This window comes from Oncorhynchus masou, chromosome 3, assembly GCF_036934945.1.
Source record: "Oncorhynchus masou masou isolate Uvic2021 chromosome 3, UVic_Omas_1.1, whole genome shotgun sequence".
Lineage (NCBI taxonomy): Eukaryota > Metazoa > Chordata > Actinopteri > Salmoniformes > Salmonidae > Oncorhynchus > Oncorhynchus masou.
The window spans coordinates 33666653-33687756 of NC_088214.1; the positions used below are offsets into that span (position 1 = coordinate 33666653).

The window sequence follows — 21104 nt, forward strand, 5'->3', positions numbered from 1 at the left end:
GCCTCCACAAGCCGCGCTGGCCTCGCTCCATGATTGCTTTGGCATTCTGCGTTCACCTCGTAACCGGCGGAGGGAGGACAGCGAGTGAAGGGCGCTGCCAATGGCGGCTTGGCAGCAAGCGTAGCTTAATTAAAGGAAGATGTGAGGGACCCAAAGGACCCGATTCTATCCACAACGTCTCCGCTGTGGATAGAGAATATTCCTAGAACGTTCCCCAGGAGTGTGGATTAGAATGGAGGGTCGGGACCCAGCTCGTGACAAGACACAGTAAGGTCAAGCGGAACGCTAGGAGAGACTTGTGTTACTCTGGTGTGCTTATGGACGGAGTGCAAATAGCCGTTTCTGTATATGTGTTATATGACAGAACTCTCATGACATATAGGTCCTATCATTAGGAATACCTGGGTTGGGTAAAGGTTAAGCACAAAAAAACAGTTGGTGTGAAAAGTACTGTCCTTGTACAGTACCTTTCTAATGTCCGAGACAAATGTCCCCTTGTGGACAATAAGGTAGATCCTAAAGCCTATATCTATCTATTTTTCTTATCGCCAGTATAAAACCCATGAGATACATTGTATACTGTACATGAAACAACTAAACATCAAGAACACTAAACAATAATCCAATCCACAACATCTAACCCCCTTCGTGGCATCAGCGAGATTGACAGCTGACAACAGAAGGTGTGCTTGTCTTTGTTGTTTCAGCAGGGCTTAACCACAGGGGTCACAGAGAACCAGGTCGGTCTTCCTTCCTAGTGGGCAATTAACTTCCCAAACCCATATCACCCTTCCTGTTCACGCCTAAGACAACCTGTCAATCAACCGCCTTTCCGGGTATCTCAGTGTTCACAGACAGACAGACACACAGTCTGGAACAAACACACACATACAGACTCAGTCACACACTGCGCATCCACACACACACACACACACACACACACACACACACACACACACACACACACACACACACACACACACACACACACACACACACACACACACAGTTGAGTTCTAATAATAATACTCTTCTGACTGAAGGAAGACGTGGGTTTGTACTGTTGTTATCATGTCCTTGATTTCACAAAGAACACCTATGTTTAGATACATAAGAACTCATTTTAGTCTTCTATTTTTGTACTACCTTGATACCTGACTCATGATTCCTATGTTAAGACGCCTTAGAACCTCTATATTTAGAACATTTTTGTGTTTGATCGTTGACGACTCACTCACTATTAGAAAAGAAGGCCCTATCTAGAACCTAAAATGGTTCTTCGACTGTCCCCATAGGAGAATCCTTCGATAAAACCTTTTTGGTTCCAGGTTTAATCCTTTTGGGTTCCATGAATGACCCTTTCCACAGAGGGTTCTACATGGAACCCAAAAGGGTTCTACCTGAAACCAAAAAAGGTTATCCTATGGGGACAGCCGAAGAACCCTTTTGGAACCCTTTTTAATAAGAGTTTACAGTGGAATTATATGTATTTCCTCATGTAAATATAAATAATTTTCCAAAAGTTTACCTCACTAAAGAAGGGACTCTGCACCAGGCCGACTGTATTCCCTCCAAACTGTCAGGAGCAACCAAATAATAAACCACTGCATATATATCCAACTAATTAGCAGATTCAAATGAAAGTCAATGCAGGGCACACAGTAGGCTACACTAACGTTGGCGACTAATAATTACAGATCTGTTCCTCTGTGGTGTTAATTAGGGCACAAACCCTTCCATGATGCCCGAGAAATAATAGAATCTGTCAGTTTAAGGGTCTGGGATGCCCTTTCAGATGCATCCTACGCATCCCAATGAGAAAGGGGCCATCCCCTAAGTCTGCATGTCTCTGCACTAATGAAGATGTGACAGTACTGCTGCGTGACTAGCGGGAAGAGGGAGGAGAAGGAGGAGAGAAGGCTTGTGGAATGTTAAAGAGAAGAGACAGAGGTGGAGTTGAGGTGAGGGAGAGTGGTGAAGAGGACTGAAAGGAAATGCCTGAGAGATGGTCGCACAAACTGTTGTAGTTCTTTAGATTTAGCATTTACCCCTACTGTACTCAAGCAGTCCTACAACACACACACACACGCACACGCACACGCACACATGCACAAACAAAAAAGAGACATATCAGTTTCCTTTTTCTACATTGCTTGTTTTCAGCGAGTTGCTATGAACATTGCTGGCGACCTACCTATCCATTTCAAAGTGTAAATGTAGGAAAACATCAGAACAAAAACACTCGGAGAGAAGCTAGTAGGACATACCAGAGAGCTGGTGTAGGAGGGATCAGAGGTATCGTCCTGGAGGTAGCGCGACAGCCCGAAGTCAGACACTTTGCAGACCAGGTTGCTGTTGACCAGGATGTTGCGGGCGGCCAGGTCTCTATGGACGTAGTTCATCTCAGAGAGGTACTTCATGCCCGCCGCGATGCCCCTCATCATGCCCACCAGCTGGATCACGGTGAACTGACCGTCGTTTTGCTGCAGGAGAGGAGAGATGGAGAGTGAGAGAAAGAAACAGATAAATGTGGATTGTTAGTGTCATTATCGTTGTCGGTATTGTGATCGCCGCCATTTTCTCTTGCTGCAGAGAAAGGAGAAGACGACGGCCATATCAAAATAAACGTTTAATTTGCAGCCCTTTCCGCTGAGATGTTGACAATAAACAAGCAATTCTTCACTGATTCCTACACTATTTGACAGCATTAGGCATTGAGGTGTGTCGACCAGACACGGTTGTATTCGATTGCATGGTTCTATTTGATAGCAATGCAATTGATTTGACAACCGCAACAACATGACACGAACACAGGCACATTCTGCATGCTATGCCACATATTCTGTGTCATATTGCATAAAGGCAATGCCTAGCTAACATTGTCCTGACATGGAGAGTGTCTGTGCTGAAAATTCCGCTGGGATCTCGCTCCCAGATTAGAAAACCCTGCGGATGCATCTGTGACACCACAGCCAGGAAGTAAGGGTAAACTTTTGTACAAGGGTACAAGATCTGCCGTCAGACATATGTACAATGTTCCATGTGACAAACAGCCTAACCTGATACCTATCTGAGCGCGACCTACTTCTACAAGACAGAAAACAGTTTTTTTCTGTGTCTGATTATGTGACTGAATCTTGAAGCCTTACGCTTAAAGTGGTTTGTTCTTTAGATTTGTACTTTTACACTAGCAGCTATTGACACAGTCCCTGTCTTGCATCTCATCACCTATTTTATATCAAAAGGAAAGAGTCTTCTTTTTGATTCCCAAATTGGATTCTCCGATCACGATCCTACCAAAACTAGTTGTTAGAGGATGTTGTAAAAATGGCACATTGTCCATCACTGTGGGTAACACACACACATACACGCACGGCGGAGCTCTCTCCCCAAACCCTTCCTAGTTCCTCCCCGTGTCTCCAATGCTCTGAGGAGCTTTGAACCCGACACACACTAACAAATAAGAGGGTAGGGTAAGATCGATGGGAACACAAGTCAGATGTGGCGGCTAGCAAAGCCAACTTCAAAGGGTCCCTTTAAACCAGCAGTAGATCAAAGTGAAGAGGAAAACCAATCCATGAGATGGAGGAAGAAGGGAAGGAGAGAAAAAAAGGCTTGAATATTGATTAAGCTGTACACTTGCTCGTTCCCTACCAGCTACAAAAGAGTGAGGGGATAGTTCATTAAGAGCTCGGGGCATGAGTGGAGAAATTAAATGAAGACGGAAGTTGGCTATTTCAGGAAGTCTTCGATGAGGAGAATGATGGAATTGTGTTCGGTTCATTTTCAAGTCTTCTGGAGTTACACAGAGGTCTCTATTTTCAGCTGGTGTGAAGGAGGGGCAATGGCATTTTCCAGCACTAAAGCCAGGTTTGGCAATTTACCTGTGACCATTTCATGTATCTCTAAAGGGACTTTTTAAGACCCAGAAGAAGCAGGTCTTAATGGTAGTGCAGTTGATGATGGCATGGGTTTTGAGAGCAGGAGCTCAGACTATCTAGCCATGACGCACAGGGCCCAGGGGAAGAGAGATGTTGCTTTTGTGCCAGTGAATCTCGTATTAAGAAACATAAAAAAAAACAATTGGTTTCCCCCCCATTTAATTTGATTAAAAACCAAGCATAGCCTACCCTCCCTTTAATCAACACTGGTTTAGCAGTTTCGCATAGGTCTGTCTTTTTATGCTGGCCATTATCCAAGTAGCCTATGAATAAAGGTCTCTACTGAGAGAGAGAGAGTCTACTGGTCAACTGAGAGTGCTTTGACATATTTTGGAGGCTTGTGCCCTCATGCTTTTTCATTATTCACAATTTACATACCTGCATACTTAATTTCACTTGATTGGGTAGGCTGTCCATCCCCATGTTCATCCCCATTCCCCTCGACTGATTACCAAAGACATGTTCCTCCAAACTATTCAATCCTATAATACCATATCAAGTGCCAATCTTTTGAGAATCTGCCTCGCACCTAGGCAACAATACAATTGACAGGAGCCTAGTTTTTTTGTATAGACGTGTGGATGTTATGTGCGAAGGCACTAAGGCCTACGTGTGCACACAGGGCCATAGAACGAGAGAAGCGATTCATGAGGTCATGCTTCTGACCCCATCCTGTTTAGAAACATTGTTGTTTTAAAAAAAAACTGATTGCTTGTTTTCCGTTTTCATATCAAGCCCTTCATAGGCTACTCTTACCCTAGGACCCGGCTACTAAGGCTGGTTCAACAGCAATGCTGTCGTGCCTTTTTTTGATCCTTCCTGGTCTTGCAACGTAGTCCATCCATAAAAGGTGTTTAAATGGTCTATTCGTCAGAGGGTCTTGAATTGAAAATATACTGCACATCCTAAATCAGACACACAATATGCCTACTTGCATACTTAATTTCACTTGTTCAAGTATCCCTCCCTATCTCCAAAGAGCGCCTCTCATCCGGTTGCCAAATAAGCACTTCACACGTATTTAAATTACTCAGTCCTATAGTGCAGCATCAATGGTAGGCCGAGGCTATATTTTGCTTATTGAGATTTTTGTGTCACATACATACAATACAATTTAGCCTAGTATTGTCATTTGAGGAGGAGTGCGATGCGTAAAGACATATAGGCTAGGCTCGTTTAAGTCAATTACAACAATGTTGACTGCCAACATTCCAAGCATAGTCTATTGAGAAAATACTGGATGTGTTCATTTGTTTTACTGTTGCTATTACTCCTTACTATAGCCTATGCTATTAGATAAGTTGTAGAATTAATCAACAATGTACCAGGACAAGAATATTCCAGCCGAATTGGAGTTGATGACAATGCAAAGACCATCAATAATCTACAGAACTCTTTGACAAACACATGCAGTATTAAGCCATGGAACGCATTGATTGGCCAGTGAGTGGCCAAGCCCTCGTCACACCTGCAACTTGTTTATTAATCAAAGCCCAAAATATTTCTGACAAACCCTCAGACCTATAGCACTACTGGCAGCGCTGAGATCATGGTTCTGCAACTGAAGGCCCGTGGAACGAATTTGGCCCGCGGTTGGTTTTATTTGGCCCCCCCCGCCAAGTTTTCTGTGGAATTTTCATTGTTGGTCATAAAATACTGTAAAAACACCAGGAAATCAGCTCCAAGTGATTTTAACTTAAGAAATCTGTTCCCAATTATTCCCACGCATAATATAGAGACACGTGATCATATACAGTGCCTTGCGAAAGTATTCGGCCCCCTTGAACTTTGCAACCTTTTGCCACATTTCAGGCTTCAAACATAAAGATATAAAACTGTATTTTTTTGTGAAGAATCAACAACAAGTGGGACACAATCATGAAGTGGAACGACATTTATTGGATATTTCAAACTTTTTTAACAAATCAAAAACTGAAAAATTGGGCGTGCAAAATTATTCAGCCCCTTTACTTTCAGTGCAGCAAACTCTCTCCAGAAGTTCAGTGAGAATCTCTGAATGATCCAATGTTGACCTAAATTACTAATGATGATAAATACAATCCACCTGTGTGTAATCAAGTCTCGGAAAAATGCACCTGCACTGTGATAGTCTCAGAGGTCCGTTAAAAGCGCAGAGAGCATCATGAATAACAAGGAACACACCAGGCAGGTCCGGGAATACTGTTGTGAAGAAGTTTAAAGCCGGATTTGGATACAAAAAGATTTCCCAAGCTTTAAACATCCCAAGGAGCACTGTGCAAGCGATAATATTGAAATGGAAGGAGTATCAGACCACTGCAAATATACCAAGACCTGGCCGTTCCTCTAAACTTTCAGCTCATACAAGGAGAAGACTGATCAGAGATGCAGCCAAGAAGCCCATGATCACTCTGGATGAACTGCAGAGATCTACAGCTGAGGTGGGAGACTCTGTCCATAGGACAACAATCAGTCGTATATTGTACAAATCTGGCCTTTATGGAAGAGTGGCAAGAAGAAAGCCATTTCTTAAAGATATCCATAAAAAGTGTTGTTTAAAGTTTGCCACAAGCCACCTGGGAGACACACCAAACATGTGGAAGAAGGTGCTCTGGTCAGATGAAACCAAAATTGAACTTTTTGGCAACAATGCAAAACGTTATGTTTGGCGTAAAAGCAACACAGCTTATCACCCTGAACACACCATACCCACTGTCAAACATGGTGGTGGCAGCATCATGGTTTGGGCCTGCTTTTCTTCAGCAGGGACAGGGAAGATGGTTAAAATTGATGGGAAGATGGATGGAGCCAAATACAGGACCATTCTGGAAGGAAACCTGATGGAGTCTGCAAAAGACCTGAGACTGGGACGGAGATTTGTCTTCCAACAAGACAATGATCCAAAACATAAAGCAAAATCTACAATGGAATGGTTCAAAAATAAACATATCCAGGTGTTAGAATGACCAAGTCAAAGTCCAGACCTGAATCCAATCGAGAATCTGTGGAAAGAACTGAAAACTGCTGTTCACAAATGCTCTCCATCCAACCTCACTGAGCTCGAGCTGTTTTGCAAGGAGGAATGGGAAAGAATTTCAGTCTCTCGATGTGCAAAACTGATAGAGACATACCCCAAGCGACTTACAGCTGTAATCGCAGCAAAAGGTGGCGCTACAAAGTATTAACTTAAGGGGGCTGAATAATTTTGCACGCCCAATTTTTCAGTTTTTGATTTGTTAAAAAAGTTTGAAATATCCAATAAATGTCGTTCCACTTCATGATTGTGTCCCACTTGTTGTTGATTCTTAAAAAAAAATACAGTTTTATATCTTTATGTTTGAAGCCTGAAATGTGGCAAAAGGTCACAAAGTTCAAGGGGGCCGAATACATTTGCAAGGCACTGTACAAATGTAAGCAAGGTTTGAAATGATGGTTTTTGTCAAAGATATCTCTTTGGGCTTCTTGCGGTCAATTCGCAGACTACAAATGATTTGTAATTATACAATCCACTCCAGAAAAAAATCGTCCAGCAACTGAATCTAGTTGATGATCCCTGGCTTAGATTTACCTTTGCGTTAGGTTTGTTATAATTAGAGCTCAGTGATCTCTAAACCTAAACCCTATTCTTGGCGGTAGAACTCTTTGGATGCAGAACAATGCCAAGGCCCATTAACTGCATGTTTATTGCAGTCACAAATGTTCTGCATTATATATCATCATCTCTAACTCCATATGAGTTTTGTCAATCCACAAACAAGCTGCAATGCACCAGTGCAGTCTTAATGCAACATACATCATCATATATGTGAATAGCCAATTATGTAAATAAATTATTACCACAGTATAACAGTTCTATAAAGATAATATAAAAAGAGATGGTAAACTGTGTTAATAAATGATTAATTGGGCATAGTGGACTGAAAGCCCTCCATATTCCTGGGGCTATGGTCATAAAGTGGCTCAAAGTGGGAGTGCTGATCTAGGATCAGTTTTAAATCATTATGAATTAGATTACATGTACAGGGAGACCAGCTGATCTTAGAGCAGCTCTTCTACTCTAAGATGCTTGATACACACATTCTCTATAACTCACCCTCAGGAAGGAATCAAGGGCCCCGTTCTCCATAAACTCTGTGACGATCATGACTGGACGACTCTTGGTGACCACGCCCTCAAGTCTGATGATGTTGGGGTGGTCAAACTGTCCCATGATTGACGCCTCGGACAGGAAGTCCCGCCTCTGCTTCTCCACGTATCCTGCCTTCAGGGTCTTAATGGCCACGTAGATCTCCCTCTTGCCTGGGAGCTTCAGACGTCCCTTGTACACCTCACCAAACTCACCTGGGGGAGAGAGTGTGGTGGTTATAGCGCTAGATCAACAATCTAGAGAGATCAAGTATTAAACCTTGAGATTTCGGAAAATAGGAATCCATTAGATTGTGCTAGTGCAAGACCTTAAAACTGGCTCAATAAACTATCATTGACCACGGATCCTACACAACTTGCATGTTGAACCATAAGTAACAAGCAGTGTTTTCACTAATCAAAACCACACTACATGACCAAAAGTATGTGGACACCTGCTCGTCCAAAATCTCAATCCAAAATCATGGGCATTAATAAGGAGTTGGTCCCCCCTTTGCTGCTATAACAGCGTCCACTCTTCTGGTGAGGCTTTCCACTCTTCAGTAAGGCCATTCTACTGGCAATGTTTGTCTATGGAGATTGCATGGCTGTGTGCTTGATTTTATACACCTATCACCAACGGGTGTGGCTGAAATAGCCGAATCCACAAATTTGTACTTTTGTATATACAGTTGAAGTCGTAAGTTTACATACGCCTTAGCCAAATAGATTTAAACTCAGTTTTTCATGATTCCTGACATTTAATCCTAGAAAAAATGCCCTGTTTTAGGTCAGTTAGGATCACCCCTTCATTTTAAGAATATGAAATGTCAGAATAATAGTAGAGAGAATGATTTATTTCAGTTTTATTTTTCCATCACATATTTTGTTGAATTGCTTTTAAATTGTTGAACTTGGGTCAAATGTTTCAGGTAGCCTTCCACAAGCTTCCCACAATAAGTTGGGTGAATTTTGGCCCATTCCTCCTGACAGAGCTGGTGTAACTGAGTCAGGTTTGTAGGCCTCCTTGCTCGCAGATGCTTTTTCAGTTCTGCACACACATTTTCTATAGGATTGAGGTCAGGGCTTTGTGATGGCCACTCCAATACCTCGTTGTCCTTAATCCATTTTGCCACAACTTTGGAAGTATGCTTGGGATCATTGTCCATTTGGAAGACCCATTTGCGACCAAGCTTTAACTTCCTGACTGATGTCTTGAGATGTTGCTTCAAGATATCTACATAATTTTCCTCCCTCATGATGCCATCTATTTTGTGAAGTGCACCAGTCCCTCATGCAGCAAAGCTCCCCCACAACATGATGCTGCCACCCCCGTCCTTCAGGATTGGGATGGTGTTCTTCAGCTTGCAAGCATCCCCATTTTTCCTCCAAACAGTTCTATTTTTGTTTCATCAGCCCAGAGGACATTTCTCCAAAAAGTACAATCTTTGTCCCCATGTGCAGTTGCAAACCGTAGTCTGGCTTTTTTATGGCGGCTTTGGAGCAGTGGCTTCTTCCTTACCTGAGCGGCCTTTCAGGTTATGTAGATATAGCACCCGTTTTACTGTGGATATAGATACTTTTGTGCCTGTTTCCTCCATCATCTTCACAAGGTCCTTTGCCGTTGTTCTGGGATTGATTTGCACTTTTCGCACCAAAGTACGTTCATCTCTAAGAGACAGAAGGCGTCTCCTTCCTGATCAGTATGATGGCTGTGTGGTCCCATTGTGTTTATACTTGCGTACTATTGTTTGTACAGATGAACGTGGTACCTCCAGGCATTTGGAAATTGCTCCCAAGGATGAACCAGACTTCTGGAGGTCTAAACAAAAAAAAATCTGAGGTCTTGACTGATTTCTTTTGATTTTCCAATGATGTCAAGCAAAGAGGCACTGAGTGAAGGAAGGCCTTGAAATACATCCACAGGTACACCTCCAATTGACTCAAATTATGTCAATTAGCAAGAAGCTTCTAAAGCCATGCCATAATTTTCTGGAATTTTCCAAGCTGTTTAGAGGCACAGTCAACTTGGTAAATGTAAACTTCTGACCCATTGGAATTGTGATACAGTGAATTATAAGTGAAATAATCTGTCTGTAAACAATTGTTGGAAAAATTGCTTGTGTCATGCACAAAGTAGATGTCCAAACCAACTTGCTAAAATTCTACTTTGTTGACAAGAAATTTGTGGAGTGGTTGAAAAACAAGTTTTAATGACTCCAACCTAAGTGTATGTAAACTTCTGACCAACTGTATAGTGTAATTGTTGTATTTGTGATACTGATCAACAGTGGGGCTATCTTGTTCCACAGCAGCTCAGAATCTGGGTAGGAAATTCATCAATAGAATCTAAGAGAGAAACAACCGAACAAATTCACAGTAAATATTTCCATTCCTTGATTACTCATCATGCTGCAGGCATCCAGTGGCGATCTCACACCACAAATAAACAAAAAAACAATCCCTCTTTCCTTCCCCACCCCATCTCACCCTATCCTTCCCCACCTCAATCTCCCCCTTTCCTTCCCCACCCCATCTCACCCTATCCTTCCCCTCCTCCATCTCCTCCTTTCCTTTCCTTCCCCTCCTCCATCTCCCCCTTTCCTTCCCTACCTCCATCTCCCCCTTTCCTTCCCCACCTCCATCTCCCCCTTTCCTTCCCCACCTCCATCTCCCCTTTCCTTCCCCACCCCCATCTCACCCTATCCTTCCCCTCCTCCATCTCCTCCTTTCCTTTCCTTCCCCTCCTCCATCTCCCCCTTTCCTTCCCCACCTCCATATCCCCCTTTCCTTCCCCACCTCCATCTCCCCCTTTCCTTTCCCACCTCAATCTCCCCCTTTCCTTCCCCACCCCCATCTCACCCTATCCTTCCCCTCCTCCATCTCCTCCTTTCCTTTCCTTCCCTTACTCCATCTCCCCCTTTCCTTCCCCACCTCCATCTCCCCCTTTCCTTCCCCACCTCCATCTCCCCCTTTCCTTCCCCACCTCCATCTCCCCCTTTCCTTCCCCACCTCAATCTCCCCCTTTCCTTCCCCACCCCCATCTCACCCTATCCTTCCCCTCCTCCATCTCCTCCTTTCCTTTCCTTCCCTTACTCCATCTCCCCCTTTCCTTCCCCACCTCCATCTCCCCCTTTCCTTCCCCACCTCCATCTCCCCCTTTCCTTCCCCACCCAATCTCCCCCTTTCCTTCCCCACCCCATCTCACCCTATCCTTCCACTCCTCCATCTCCTCCTTTCCTTTCCTTCCCCTCCTCCATCTCTCCCTTTCCTTCCCCACCTCCATCTCCCTCTTTCCTTCCCCACCTCCATCTCCCCTTTCCTTCCCCACCTCCATCTCCCCCTTTCCTTCCCCACCTCCATCTTCCCCTATCCTTCCCCACCTCCATCTCCCCTATCCTTCCCCACCTCCATCTCCCCCTATCCTTCCCCACCTCCATCTCCCCCTATCCTTCCCCACCTCCATCTCCCCCTTTCCTTCCCCACCTCCATCTCCCCCTTTCCTTCCCCACCTCCATCTCCCCCTATCCTTCCCCACCTCCATCTCCCCCTTTCCTTCCCCACCTCCATCTCCCCCTATCCTTCCCCACCTCCATCTCCCCCTTTCCTTCCCCACCTCCATCTCACCCTATCCTTCCCCACCTCCATCTCCCCCTATCCTTCCCCACCTCCATCTCCCCCTTTCCTTCCCCACCTCCATCTCCCCCTTTCCTTCCCCACCTCCATCTCACCCTATCCTTCCCCACCTCCATCTCCCCCTATCCTTCCCCACCTCCATCTCACCCTATCCTTCCCCACCTCCATCTCCCCCTATCCTTCCCCTCCTCCTTCTCCTCCTATCCTTCCCCTCCTCCATCTCCCCATCCTTCCCCACCTCCATCTCCCCCTATCCTTTCCCTCCTCCATCTCCCCTTACCCTTCCCCACCTCCATCTCCCCTTACCCTTCCCCACCTCCATCTCCCCCTATCCTTCCCCACCTCCATCTCCCCCTATCCTTCCCCTTCTCCATCTCCCCATCCTTCTCCACCTCCATCTCCCCCTATCCTTCCCCTCCTCCATCTCCCCTATCCTTCCCTCACACGGTGTTTCCTATCATGCAGTGAGTCCCAGCCAGACCATGAGAGTCTATTCCAGTCCTTGTCTCATTAGCCTGCATGGTGTTATTTTAGTCTCCGTATGAATCAACACACATCAGCATGTCCTCCATACAGTCAACAAGGTCTGGCCTGGCTCACTGAGGAAGGACATGTCCCGAGAGAGAGAGAGAGAGGTACAGGGACTGGGATGCTATTGGCTAAAGCTATTTCTGCTGCTATCTAGCTAAGGGACAGCAGATGACCTGCAGTATATTCTACTAGTGCATCGCAGGGCACATCAGAAGTGAGCATGTCAAATACTTGCAATGTAACATTGGTAAGGAGGTTGGAAGAGATCAGTGGCAAAATACTGTATATTTGCACACATAAATAAATATTGACACACAAAGATATCCAACACACAACTGCAACCCCCCCCCCCTCCACACACCCCTCCACATCCACTCACACACACACACATTCATTCACATTTACCTGCACCAATGACCTCTTCAATCTTGACGGTGGACACATCGATCTCCTTGGCGAACTCCCGGACGGCCTCGTTGGGGTCCTCGTAGGTAAAGGGGTCGATGTAGATCTTCATCCCCGGAGAGCCTGAGAAGTGGGTCGGGCAGCCCAGTGGGGAGGTGCAGTTAGACATGTCGGCTCTCAGGGAGAGCTCTAGAACCAATCAGAGTGGCCAGTGAACAATCCAGAATAGAGTAAAGGCTTTGTACATGGAAGGTGTTTTGGTGGTGAAATGGGAAATGGATGAATATTGAAATATGTCCATATGTCCACACAGTATGTCATATGTTGTTATGTCCATGATGCATATGACAGCAAAGTGCAATGGAACAAAAAAAGACCTGTGCATCACATTAATCCAACTCTCAAAAGGTTCAAATGCATTAGTAAAATGAATGATTTTTCTTTGGGTGGAGGCGAACAAGCAAGCATGTGTGAATGGATTTGAATTACAATAATTACAGCAAAGTCCATTAAGGCTATACTGTTTGCTCCCTATAGAATTGAGAGAAATAGAGAGACAGAGAAACAGAGAGACACACACAGACAAATCGAGAGAGATAAAGCGAGAGAGAACAAAAGAACGCGCGAGAGAGAGAGAAAAATGCAGACAGATTTCTTTCGTTCCCCCTCACTCCTTTCCTCTCTGCCCTTTGATAGCGGAGGAACCAATTTCCCCACCGCCTCTCCCCGTAGGAGCTCATAAACTGATAAACCCGCCTCGCTATCAAGCGTCTCAGATAGGTGAGTACAGTTCACTGTCTGGGGATGTCTGGGAATGGAGGATCACTTGGCTTGGGGCGTAGTGAGAATCATATTCAACACATGCAATGACAAGACAGAATATGTGTCTGAAATGCCAACCTATCTGCTACATCTTGTACTACATCTGACGAGAGCTACATGGGACAGCCGCGTACTAGGGCTCTGGCCAAAAGTGATGCGCTATATAGGGAATAGGGTGTCATTTGAGATGCAGATAAAGACAGACCCCAAAATCCATCCCAACCCTTCAGAGAGCTGATTCTCTCAAAGACATTGATTGCCACTCAGACTGATTTTTACAATATGGCAACCATGATTGAAATGAACCCATCCTCCCCTCACAAACCTCATTCATCTACATGACATGCAGCACATAGGCTAAGCAGAGTCTAGAGTGGCTGAGGACTGGCTGAGAGGGGGATAGGAAGGACAGGATCTAGTCAAGGAGGGGCTTAAGGCACTTTACCTATAGCCCTTGGCTGGAAGCTCTGTCTTGTTAGTACACTCATTACCTTGAACCCTGCCTCTGTGGAATTGCTTATTAGAGACTCCATAGAGATTGGATTACAGCTAATCAATGAGAGGGCTGAGAGCTCTGCATTCTATAATGACATTCTGGACATGTGTGTGGCTGAAATAAGGGCAGTGATACTGACAGGCACATCTCAGGAATCGGAGGCCTGGTCAACACAAAAGTAGATAGGAATGCATACACACGTATACACAACAGGTATACACAACAGGAAGTTGGTGGCACCTTAACTGGGGAGGACAGGTTGGTGGTAATGGCTTGAGAGGAATGAGTGGAATGCCATTCTATTCGCACCGTTCCAGACATTATTATGTGGCGTCCTCCCCTCATCAGCCTCCACTGGTATACACACGCAAACATGCACGCACACACACATACCCAGGCACAAACTTGAATCCATTGCCTTTTTCCATATTCCACAGAGCCGAGTCCACTTTCATGTATAATTGAATTAGCTAACCGCTTATCTCCTCCCTCTCTCTGGTAAAGCCCTGTTAAACTCGGACACATCTTTTCATTGCCCACCGATTAAAAAATAATTCCGAGCCTTAATATTTCATGGCTCCTTGATCTGTGCGTACGGGCCAGAGTCCATCCAAACCTCCAGGTTTATTTTTTACCCAGTTATAACACAACAAGGCCCATTGGGAGAGGGGGGAGAGAGGAAGGAGAGCGAGTTAGAGAGAGAGAGAGGGAGAGAGAGGAAGGAGAGAGAGAGGGATAGAGAGGGAGAGAGCGAGAGAGAGAAAGAGAGAGAACTATAACTAACAGCTCATGACACAGATGTGGCTCAAAAGTGCATCTAAACTAATATACTTCCTAGCGCCATAATGTACATTCGCTACAGGCAACACATATAAACTAACATCCCGTCTTGCGCTCTCCTCATTACGAGTTCAGTTCTGTTCATAAACAAAGTTAATTAGCCGACATCTGATGCGAGAAAGTCATTCATCAGACACACACAGCGACTTATTAAGGCAGAGATCACAGAGAGAAAATCCACAACAGGCTGCAGTCTGCATGTCATAAGGGATCAACACGCCGCTGGCCTGGATCGTAAATGTAAATCTAACTCCATCAAGCCCGCAATTACCTTCTTAGTGAAATATACGGCGGTTCGTCGAAGAATCTGTCATTTCCGGGGTTGTTTTTCCAATGATAGACGTTGCTGTCAGAATAGTCTGGGCCCTTATCACTATGTGAGACGGTGGATATACAGTTAGCTGTCTGTCTATTCATGCACACACCAGATGCTGAAGCACAAACAACAGCAGCTGAGACAACTTGTTGATGGATAAGGTAAAAAAATGTGTGTGTGTGTGTGTGTGTGTGTGTGTGTGTGTGTGTGTGTGTGTGTGTGTGTGTGTGTGTGTGTGTGTGTGTGTGTGTGTGTGTGTGTGTGTGTGTGCGTGTGTGTGTGCGCACGCATGTGGATGGGTGACACATGGATACATGTGTATAGATGTATATGGGAATGTACTGAATATGTATTGCGTGGGAGTGTGTGAATGTCAGCGAATGCGTGTTGATAAATGGTGACAGGTGCCCCTGATGTGTGTGGGCGTGCATGCGTGTGTGTGTTTCTGCACTTGTGTGTGTATGCCGTAGGCCTACATATATGGAGGCTAGCTGGTGTGTGTGTGTGTGTGTGTGTGTGTGTGTGTGTGTGTGTGTGTGTGTGTGTGTGTGTGTGTGTGTGTGTGTGTGTGTGTGTGTGTGTGTGTGTGTGTGTGTGTAATGTTTATGGATGGCTGTTGATAACTACTTTGTGCCTCTTGAGTACACAGTACAGTGTGTGAACAGCACTGGAGTATTTACCTATCCAGCCAAGCGAGAGTTGATGTCAAAGAGAGAGGGAGGGAGGGTAGATGAACTGAATGTGTGCATCCCTAAGCCATCTCCCTCTTGTCTTTTCTGCCCCTCTGATCATTTCTCTCTCTCTTCCTCTTTCCCTCTCAGCTCTCTCCTCCTTTCCCTCTATCCTCCTGTCACTGTGTCGCTCCACTCCCCACTCCTTCTTCCTCCCTACCTCTCTACCCCCCCCCCCTCCCCCCTCCATCTGGATCTCATGGCACCAGATCCACTGGGACTGCGAGCTAACATCTGTAGTCTTTAAGCACTGACACCCATTACCAAGCTATTACTATTCACTGACATGGACCAGTCAGCCATATACAGTCTGGTAGCTTGCCAGCTAGGGTCTGCGTGTGTGTGGGGCGGCAGGGGTATTCATGTTGGTGTGGGTGCATGCGTGTTGCCCCCATAACACTGAAAACACGTTGGTTCACTCACTACAGCTACAGACCTCTAGTTTTTAAAGGGACAGTTCAGCGATTTTTACACATTCAGTCAAATCCCCAAACTATCCCTTTAATGGTTTAGGGTTTGCATGTTCATTTCCCACCCACTGCACCAGGCATCGACAGCTTTGGACTCCATTCCCAGGGTGAAAACCACAAACACTGTTTTCGTATTTCAACCAAAACAGAATCAAAGTGGCGCTGTTTCTTCCAATGACCAGTAATTACAAAAACGTCCGTCAAATCAGGAAGAGAAAAGATCGGACACAACGTATTCCTAAGTATTAGTGTTAGTTAGCGGGAGAGAGGGAGCAAACACAAGATGAATAGGAACACGTTTCGCTTTTCCCCCTCCACTCCAAAATGCTCCATTGATGATTAGCGCTGTGACTGCTGTTAGCATCTCTCTCACAGCTTCTGTTTATTTTCTCCACTCATGTCAATTCCACTCACTCGCCCTGAAATAGCCTCTGACAGAACCAAATCTGAGCACGGACTCAGTGAGTTTGAACGGGGTAGGAAGAAGGAGCAGCCATCTTATCTCCCCCTCTCTCTGGCTCTTTAATGAGCTCTGGGCTACGGCCGCTCTAACCGTGACAAAACCGAGCCGAGGAGCAAAAGATTTCTGTCTCAGTCTTGACAAAAACCCTCTCCCCTTTCAGTAAGCACTCTTCTAGTCAGCTCGGCCAGCCTTCCGACAGGTTTCGACTGTTTCTCCGACATTATGTTGAGAGGCAACACGTGACAGGACCCTGGCTCAATTATGGTTCGAGTTCACAACAGCCCAGATGCGTGTCAGTCAATGTTACTTAGAGCAGAAAAGGGATGACTTGTTCCCCTCAATGTTGGATCGGGAAGGAGTACCATTAAACATCTACGCCAGAACAACGGAGGGGTTATTTTCCCCCCTCAATGTGGACAGTGGCCATCAGACCCGTGTGGTGTCAATCACAGCTACAACCCTGAGAGATGAGTGTCAGTCAACGTCATTTAGAAAGTGGAAAGGCTGTTTTTGCCCAGAATGTCAGCACATTAACAGAAGCGTTTTGTCCGGCAAGGCGCTGCGGTGGTGAACTCACCTCTTCCTGTGCTGTAATGCTGTAACTTGTCGCTGTACACCGCTTCCTTGGTGTACACCCGTTTCCTGAACGAGAGACAGAGACAGAAAAAGTTCCCGAAAAGACAGGATAAAAGGGGGAGCAAAGAGGAATCATCTGTCTCGGAGTCTCACTAACTGGGGCCTGAAAGCGGCCCGGTCTGAAATTGAATCAGTGGCTAATGTTTAGCGGTAGCTGCACCGCCCCAATGGAAGTGTGATGAGAATGAGCTGGTTTTTAATTAGAGGTGTGATGGCATGTCTGTAGCTTTTCATCCGTTTTCCTCCGTCTGTCCTCTGCTCCCTCCGTCATCAAAGACCCTGTCGTGTCTGATGGTCGCTTTGCTACTGGGGACACATGGCGCTGCTGCAAATTCTAAATTCAACTTTAACTTTTCTAAAGAGAGAGGAAAGGGGAACGGTAGCGATGTGTTGTAACAAACTGTCTAGAATTAAATTGGATTCAGTCAGTTAACTCAGATCAATGCAGCGTGAACCCTTTGTAACACTGTAAAATTGATCATTAATAGAGAAGCAGATACAGATATGGAACGTAGGTTTCATTTAAACATATTTTACCTCCTGCTGGCTAAGTGTGTGTGTGTGTGTGTGTGTGTGTGTGTGTGTGTGTGTGTGTGTGTGTGTGTGTGTGTGTGTGTGTGTGTTTGTGTGGCATATCTGGTGGACCTACTGTAATGTCTGTGTGTATAGCCTTTGGCTGTGATGCGGTGTGGTGGTAGGTGAGACAGACCTGTTGGTGTGTGAGTGTGTGTGTGTGTGTGTGTGTGTGTGTGTGTGTGTGTGTGTGTGTGTGTGTGTGTGTGTGTGGCACAACTTTCGGACATGTCTAACATAAACACAGTCAAGACGGTCATGTTGACTGTACAGTACCTGCTGCAGACGATGGAGATGGCCACTAGAGAGACGATGAACACCACTCCTGCTGCAGCTGACCCTGCGATTAGAGGAAGCTGCTCTCTCAACTCTGACTTATAGTCATCTACAGAGACAGAGAGAGGGGAGGGGAGAGAAAAAGAGAGACAGACGGAGAGAGAGAGAGAGAGAGAGAAGAGTGTGAGGACAGAGAGGAGAAGGTGGTGTGAGGGGTATGGAGAGAATGTAAAGGTAAAGGTGTGGGAACAGAAAGAATAGCATGGTTAGACCAGGATGACCTGAGCATAGAGAGAACACATACACTCCTCTACGTGTTTATGTGGACAGTGAAGCTAATTACACAATACATTATTTACCATTCATTTCTATTGGGCACAACACAACCCGAAACACAACCGAAACAAACTGCAAATGCATCCCACGAGTTTGGAGAGTCAGAAGCTGGATGTAGTCATTGCGTGCTAGTAATATGAGACCAAATAATACACTTTTGACTATACTGTAAGTAAATTTGTTCAAATACTTATGACACCTTCAAATGGGGGGGACTAGATACATAAAGTGCTTTCATTTCCAAACAGTTAGACATATATGTATGAAATGACCCTCAAATAAAAGGTGACATTCTGTATATAGACGAGTTAGCTGGCAATGTCATGGAAAAGATGCAGGCACGTCAATGAGGCAGAAGTCCGTGTTCTTATGATTCTGGACAGTCAGATAGCTGGCAACAATGACAAGAAGCCATGTGGGGAATCATCGGTGGCTTGTTTCAGCTTGTTGCATCTTGTTCGTGACACCATGCCTTGTTTTGAGGTGTTTTGATACTTCTCATGTCTATGCTAATATGGCTCAACAAAATGTACTTCAGAGACAACAAGTGCGCTTTGTGCAAATGTATTTATGTTTTCAAAAAAGATTTGAAGAGGAAATTTAGTTTACATGTTGTCAAAACTGCCTGTTTGGCTCCACCTTTGCACACGCATCGGTTTTGCTGCCCACCCGTCTATAGAGCCAAATGAAAGGTTTTAGCTTCGCTGTCCAAGCAAACACAGAGGGGAGTGTAGGTGCCTCAGCTCTAAGATGTTGACTGCCACACATTGAGCGTCACCATGGTTTGGTAACAGCCTATATGTAGAGTTAAGCCATGCTGACTGTCACCTGTACATCTCCATAGAAGAGACCAATAGAGCGAGCGCAAGTGAGAGAGAGGGAGCTGTGAGAGAGGGAGGTAGACAGAGGGAGAATGATCGATAGAGAGAGAGCATTTCTGTAGCCTTTCCTAATCCCTCCGGTCACAGTCTGACGGACATAAAAGACCTTGGAATTTCTAACGGGGATGTTCAGACAGAAGCTCCTGTTAGACAGTCAGATATACAGCCAAACGTTAGCGGCCGGAAGGAGGAAGAATGGCACAGGAGTTCAGAGGGTAGCCCAAAGAACTTCTAAAGGCACACTAAACTGCCTCAGTCCTATATCGTGTCTTTGTGTGGCTGTTTTAGGGCCTTAGGGCTACTCTAGTGGTGTTTCTTGAGCAAGATTTAGCATGCTGCGGGCAAACTGAAATTCGCTTTACAGCAATGGGACAAAAGGAGAAGTAAGGAGAAGTCTTTAGCGCGGTGATATAGTATCTGAAATATCTATAAAATAAGAAACTAAAAGTATACTTGAGAGTGTGATTTATAGGCCTACTCTTTTGTTAGCTGTAAAGTCAGTGTGCTATTTCTCTGTGCAGCTGTATTCAGGTGCTGTGCTGCTGAAGGAGTCTCCTAAACTCAGACTGGTGAAAATTATGATTGGCTTGAGCAGAAATCAACTGTCTGAGTGCCAATCAGTCATTTAGGGCTGGGCGATATGGCCATTTTTTTTTAAACTTATGGTGATTTACAGTACCAGTCAAAAGTTTGGACACACTTTTTTTTGTTTTGTTTACTATTTTCTAAAATGTAGAATAATAGTGAAGACATCAAAACTATAAAATAACACATATTTAGTAACCAAAAAAGTGTTTAAACAAATCAAAATATATTTTATATTTGAAATTCTTCAAAGTAGCCACCCTTTGCCTTGAGGACAGATTTGCACACTCTTGGTATCCTCTCAACCAGCTTCATGAGGAATGCTCAAAGACACAGCGATGGGAACCAAAAATCTCAAATTTGGACTCATCAGACCAAATGACAGATTTCCACCGGTCTAAAGTCCATTGCTCGTGTTTCTTGGCCCAAGCAAGTCTCTTCTTCTTCTTAGTGTCCAATAGTAGTGGTTTCTTTGCAGCAATCCGACCATGAAGGCCTGGTTTGCAGTCTCCTCTGAACAGTTGATGTTGACATGTCTGTTACTTGAACTCTGTGAAGCATTTATTTGGGCTACAATCTGAGGTGTAGATAACTCTACTGAACTTATCCTCTTCAGTAGCGGTAACTCTGGTTCCACAAAAAACACAAATTAACTTTTCCTGTGGCGGTCCTCCTAAGAGGCAGTTTCATCATAGCGCTTGATAGTTTTTGCGACTGCACTTGAAGAAACTTTCAAAGTTCTTGAAATTTTCACTGATTGGCTGACCATCTCTTATAGTAATGATGGACTTTTGTTTCTCTTTGCTTATTTGAGCTGTTCTTGCCATAATATGGCCTTGATCTTTTACCAAATAGGGGTATCTTCTTTATACCATCCTTACCTTGTCACAACACAACTGATTGGCTCAAACGCATTAAGAAGGAAAGTAATTCCACAAATTAACTTTTAACAAGGCACACCTGTTAATTGAAATGTGCAAAGCTGTCATCAAGGCAAAGGGTGGCAACTTTGAAGAATCTCAAATATACATTTTGTTTTGTTACATTGTTTTGGTTACTACA

The 21104-nt window shown here is 44.8% G+C and overlaps 1 protein-coding gene across 2 annotated transcripts in view; it reads right to left on the reverse strand.

Moving 5' to 3' along the window:
• LOC135514912 (ephrin type-B receptor 1-like) overlaps positions 1 to 21104 on the reverse strand; it is a 334601-nt gene that overhangs the window by 23939 nt on the left and 289558 nt on the right. Inside the window, exons 8-12 of one of the 2 annotated variants that reach the window (XM_064938642.1) lie at positions 18241 to 18349; positions 17333 to 17397; positions 12618 to 12740; positions 8014 to 8261; positions 2268 to 2483 (exon numbers count right to left, since the gene is read on the reverse strand). In XM_064938642.1, coding sequence (XP_064794714.1) covers positions 2268 to 2483; positions 8014 to 8261; positions 12618 to 12740; positions 17333 to 17397; positions 18241 to 18349 — 761 coding nt within the window. Of the gene's footprint in view, positions 1 to 2267; positions 2484 to 8013; positions 8262 to 12617; positions 12807 to 17332; positions 17398 to 18240; positions 18350 to 21104 lie in introns of both variants that reach the window. The other variant, XM_064938635.1, reaches the window with a different exon arrangement.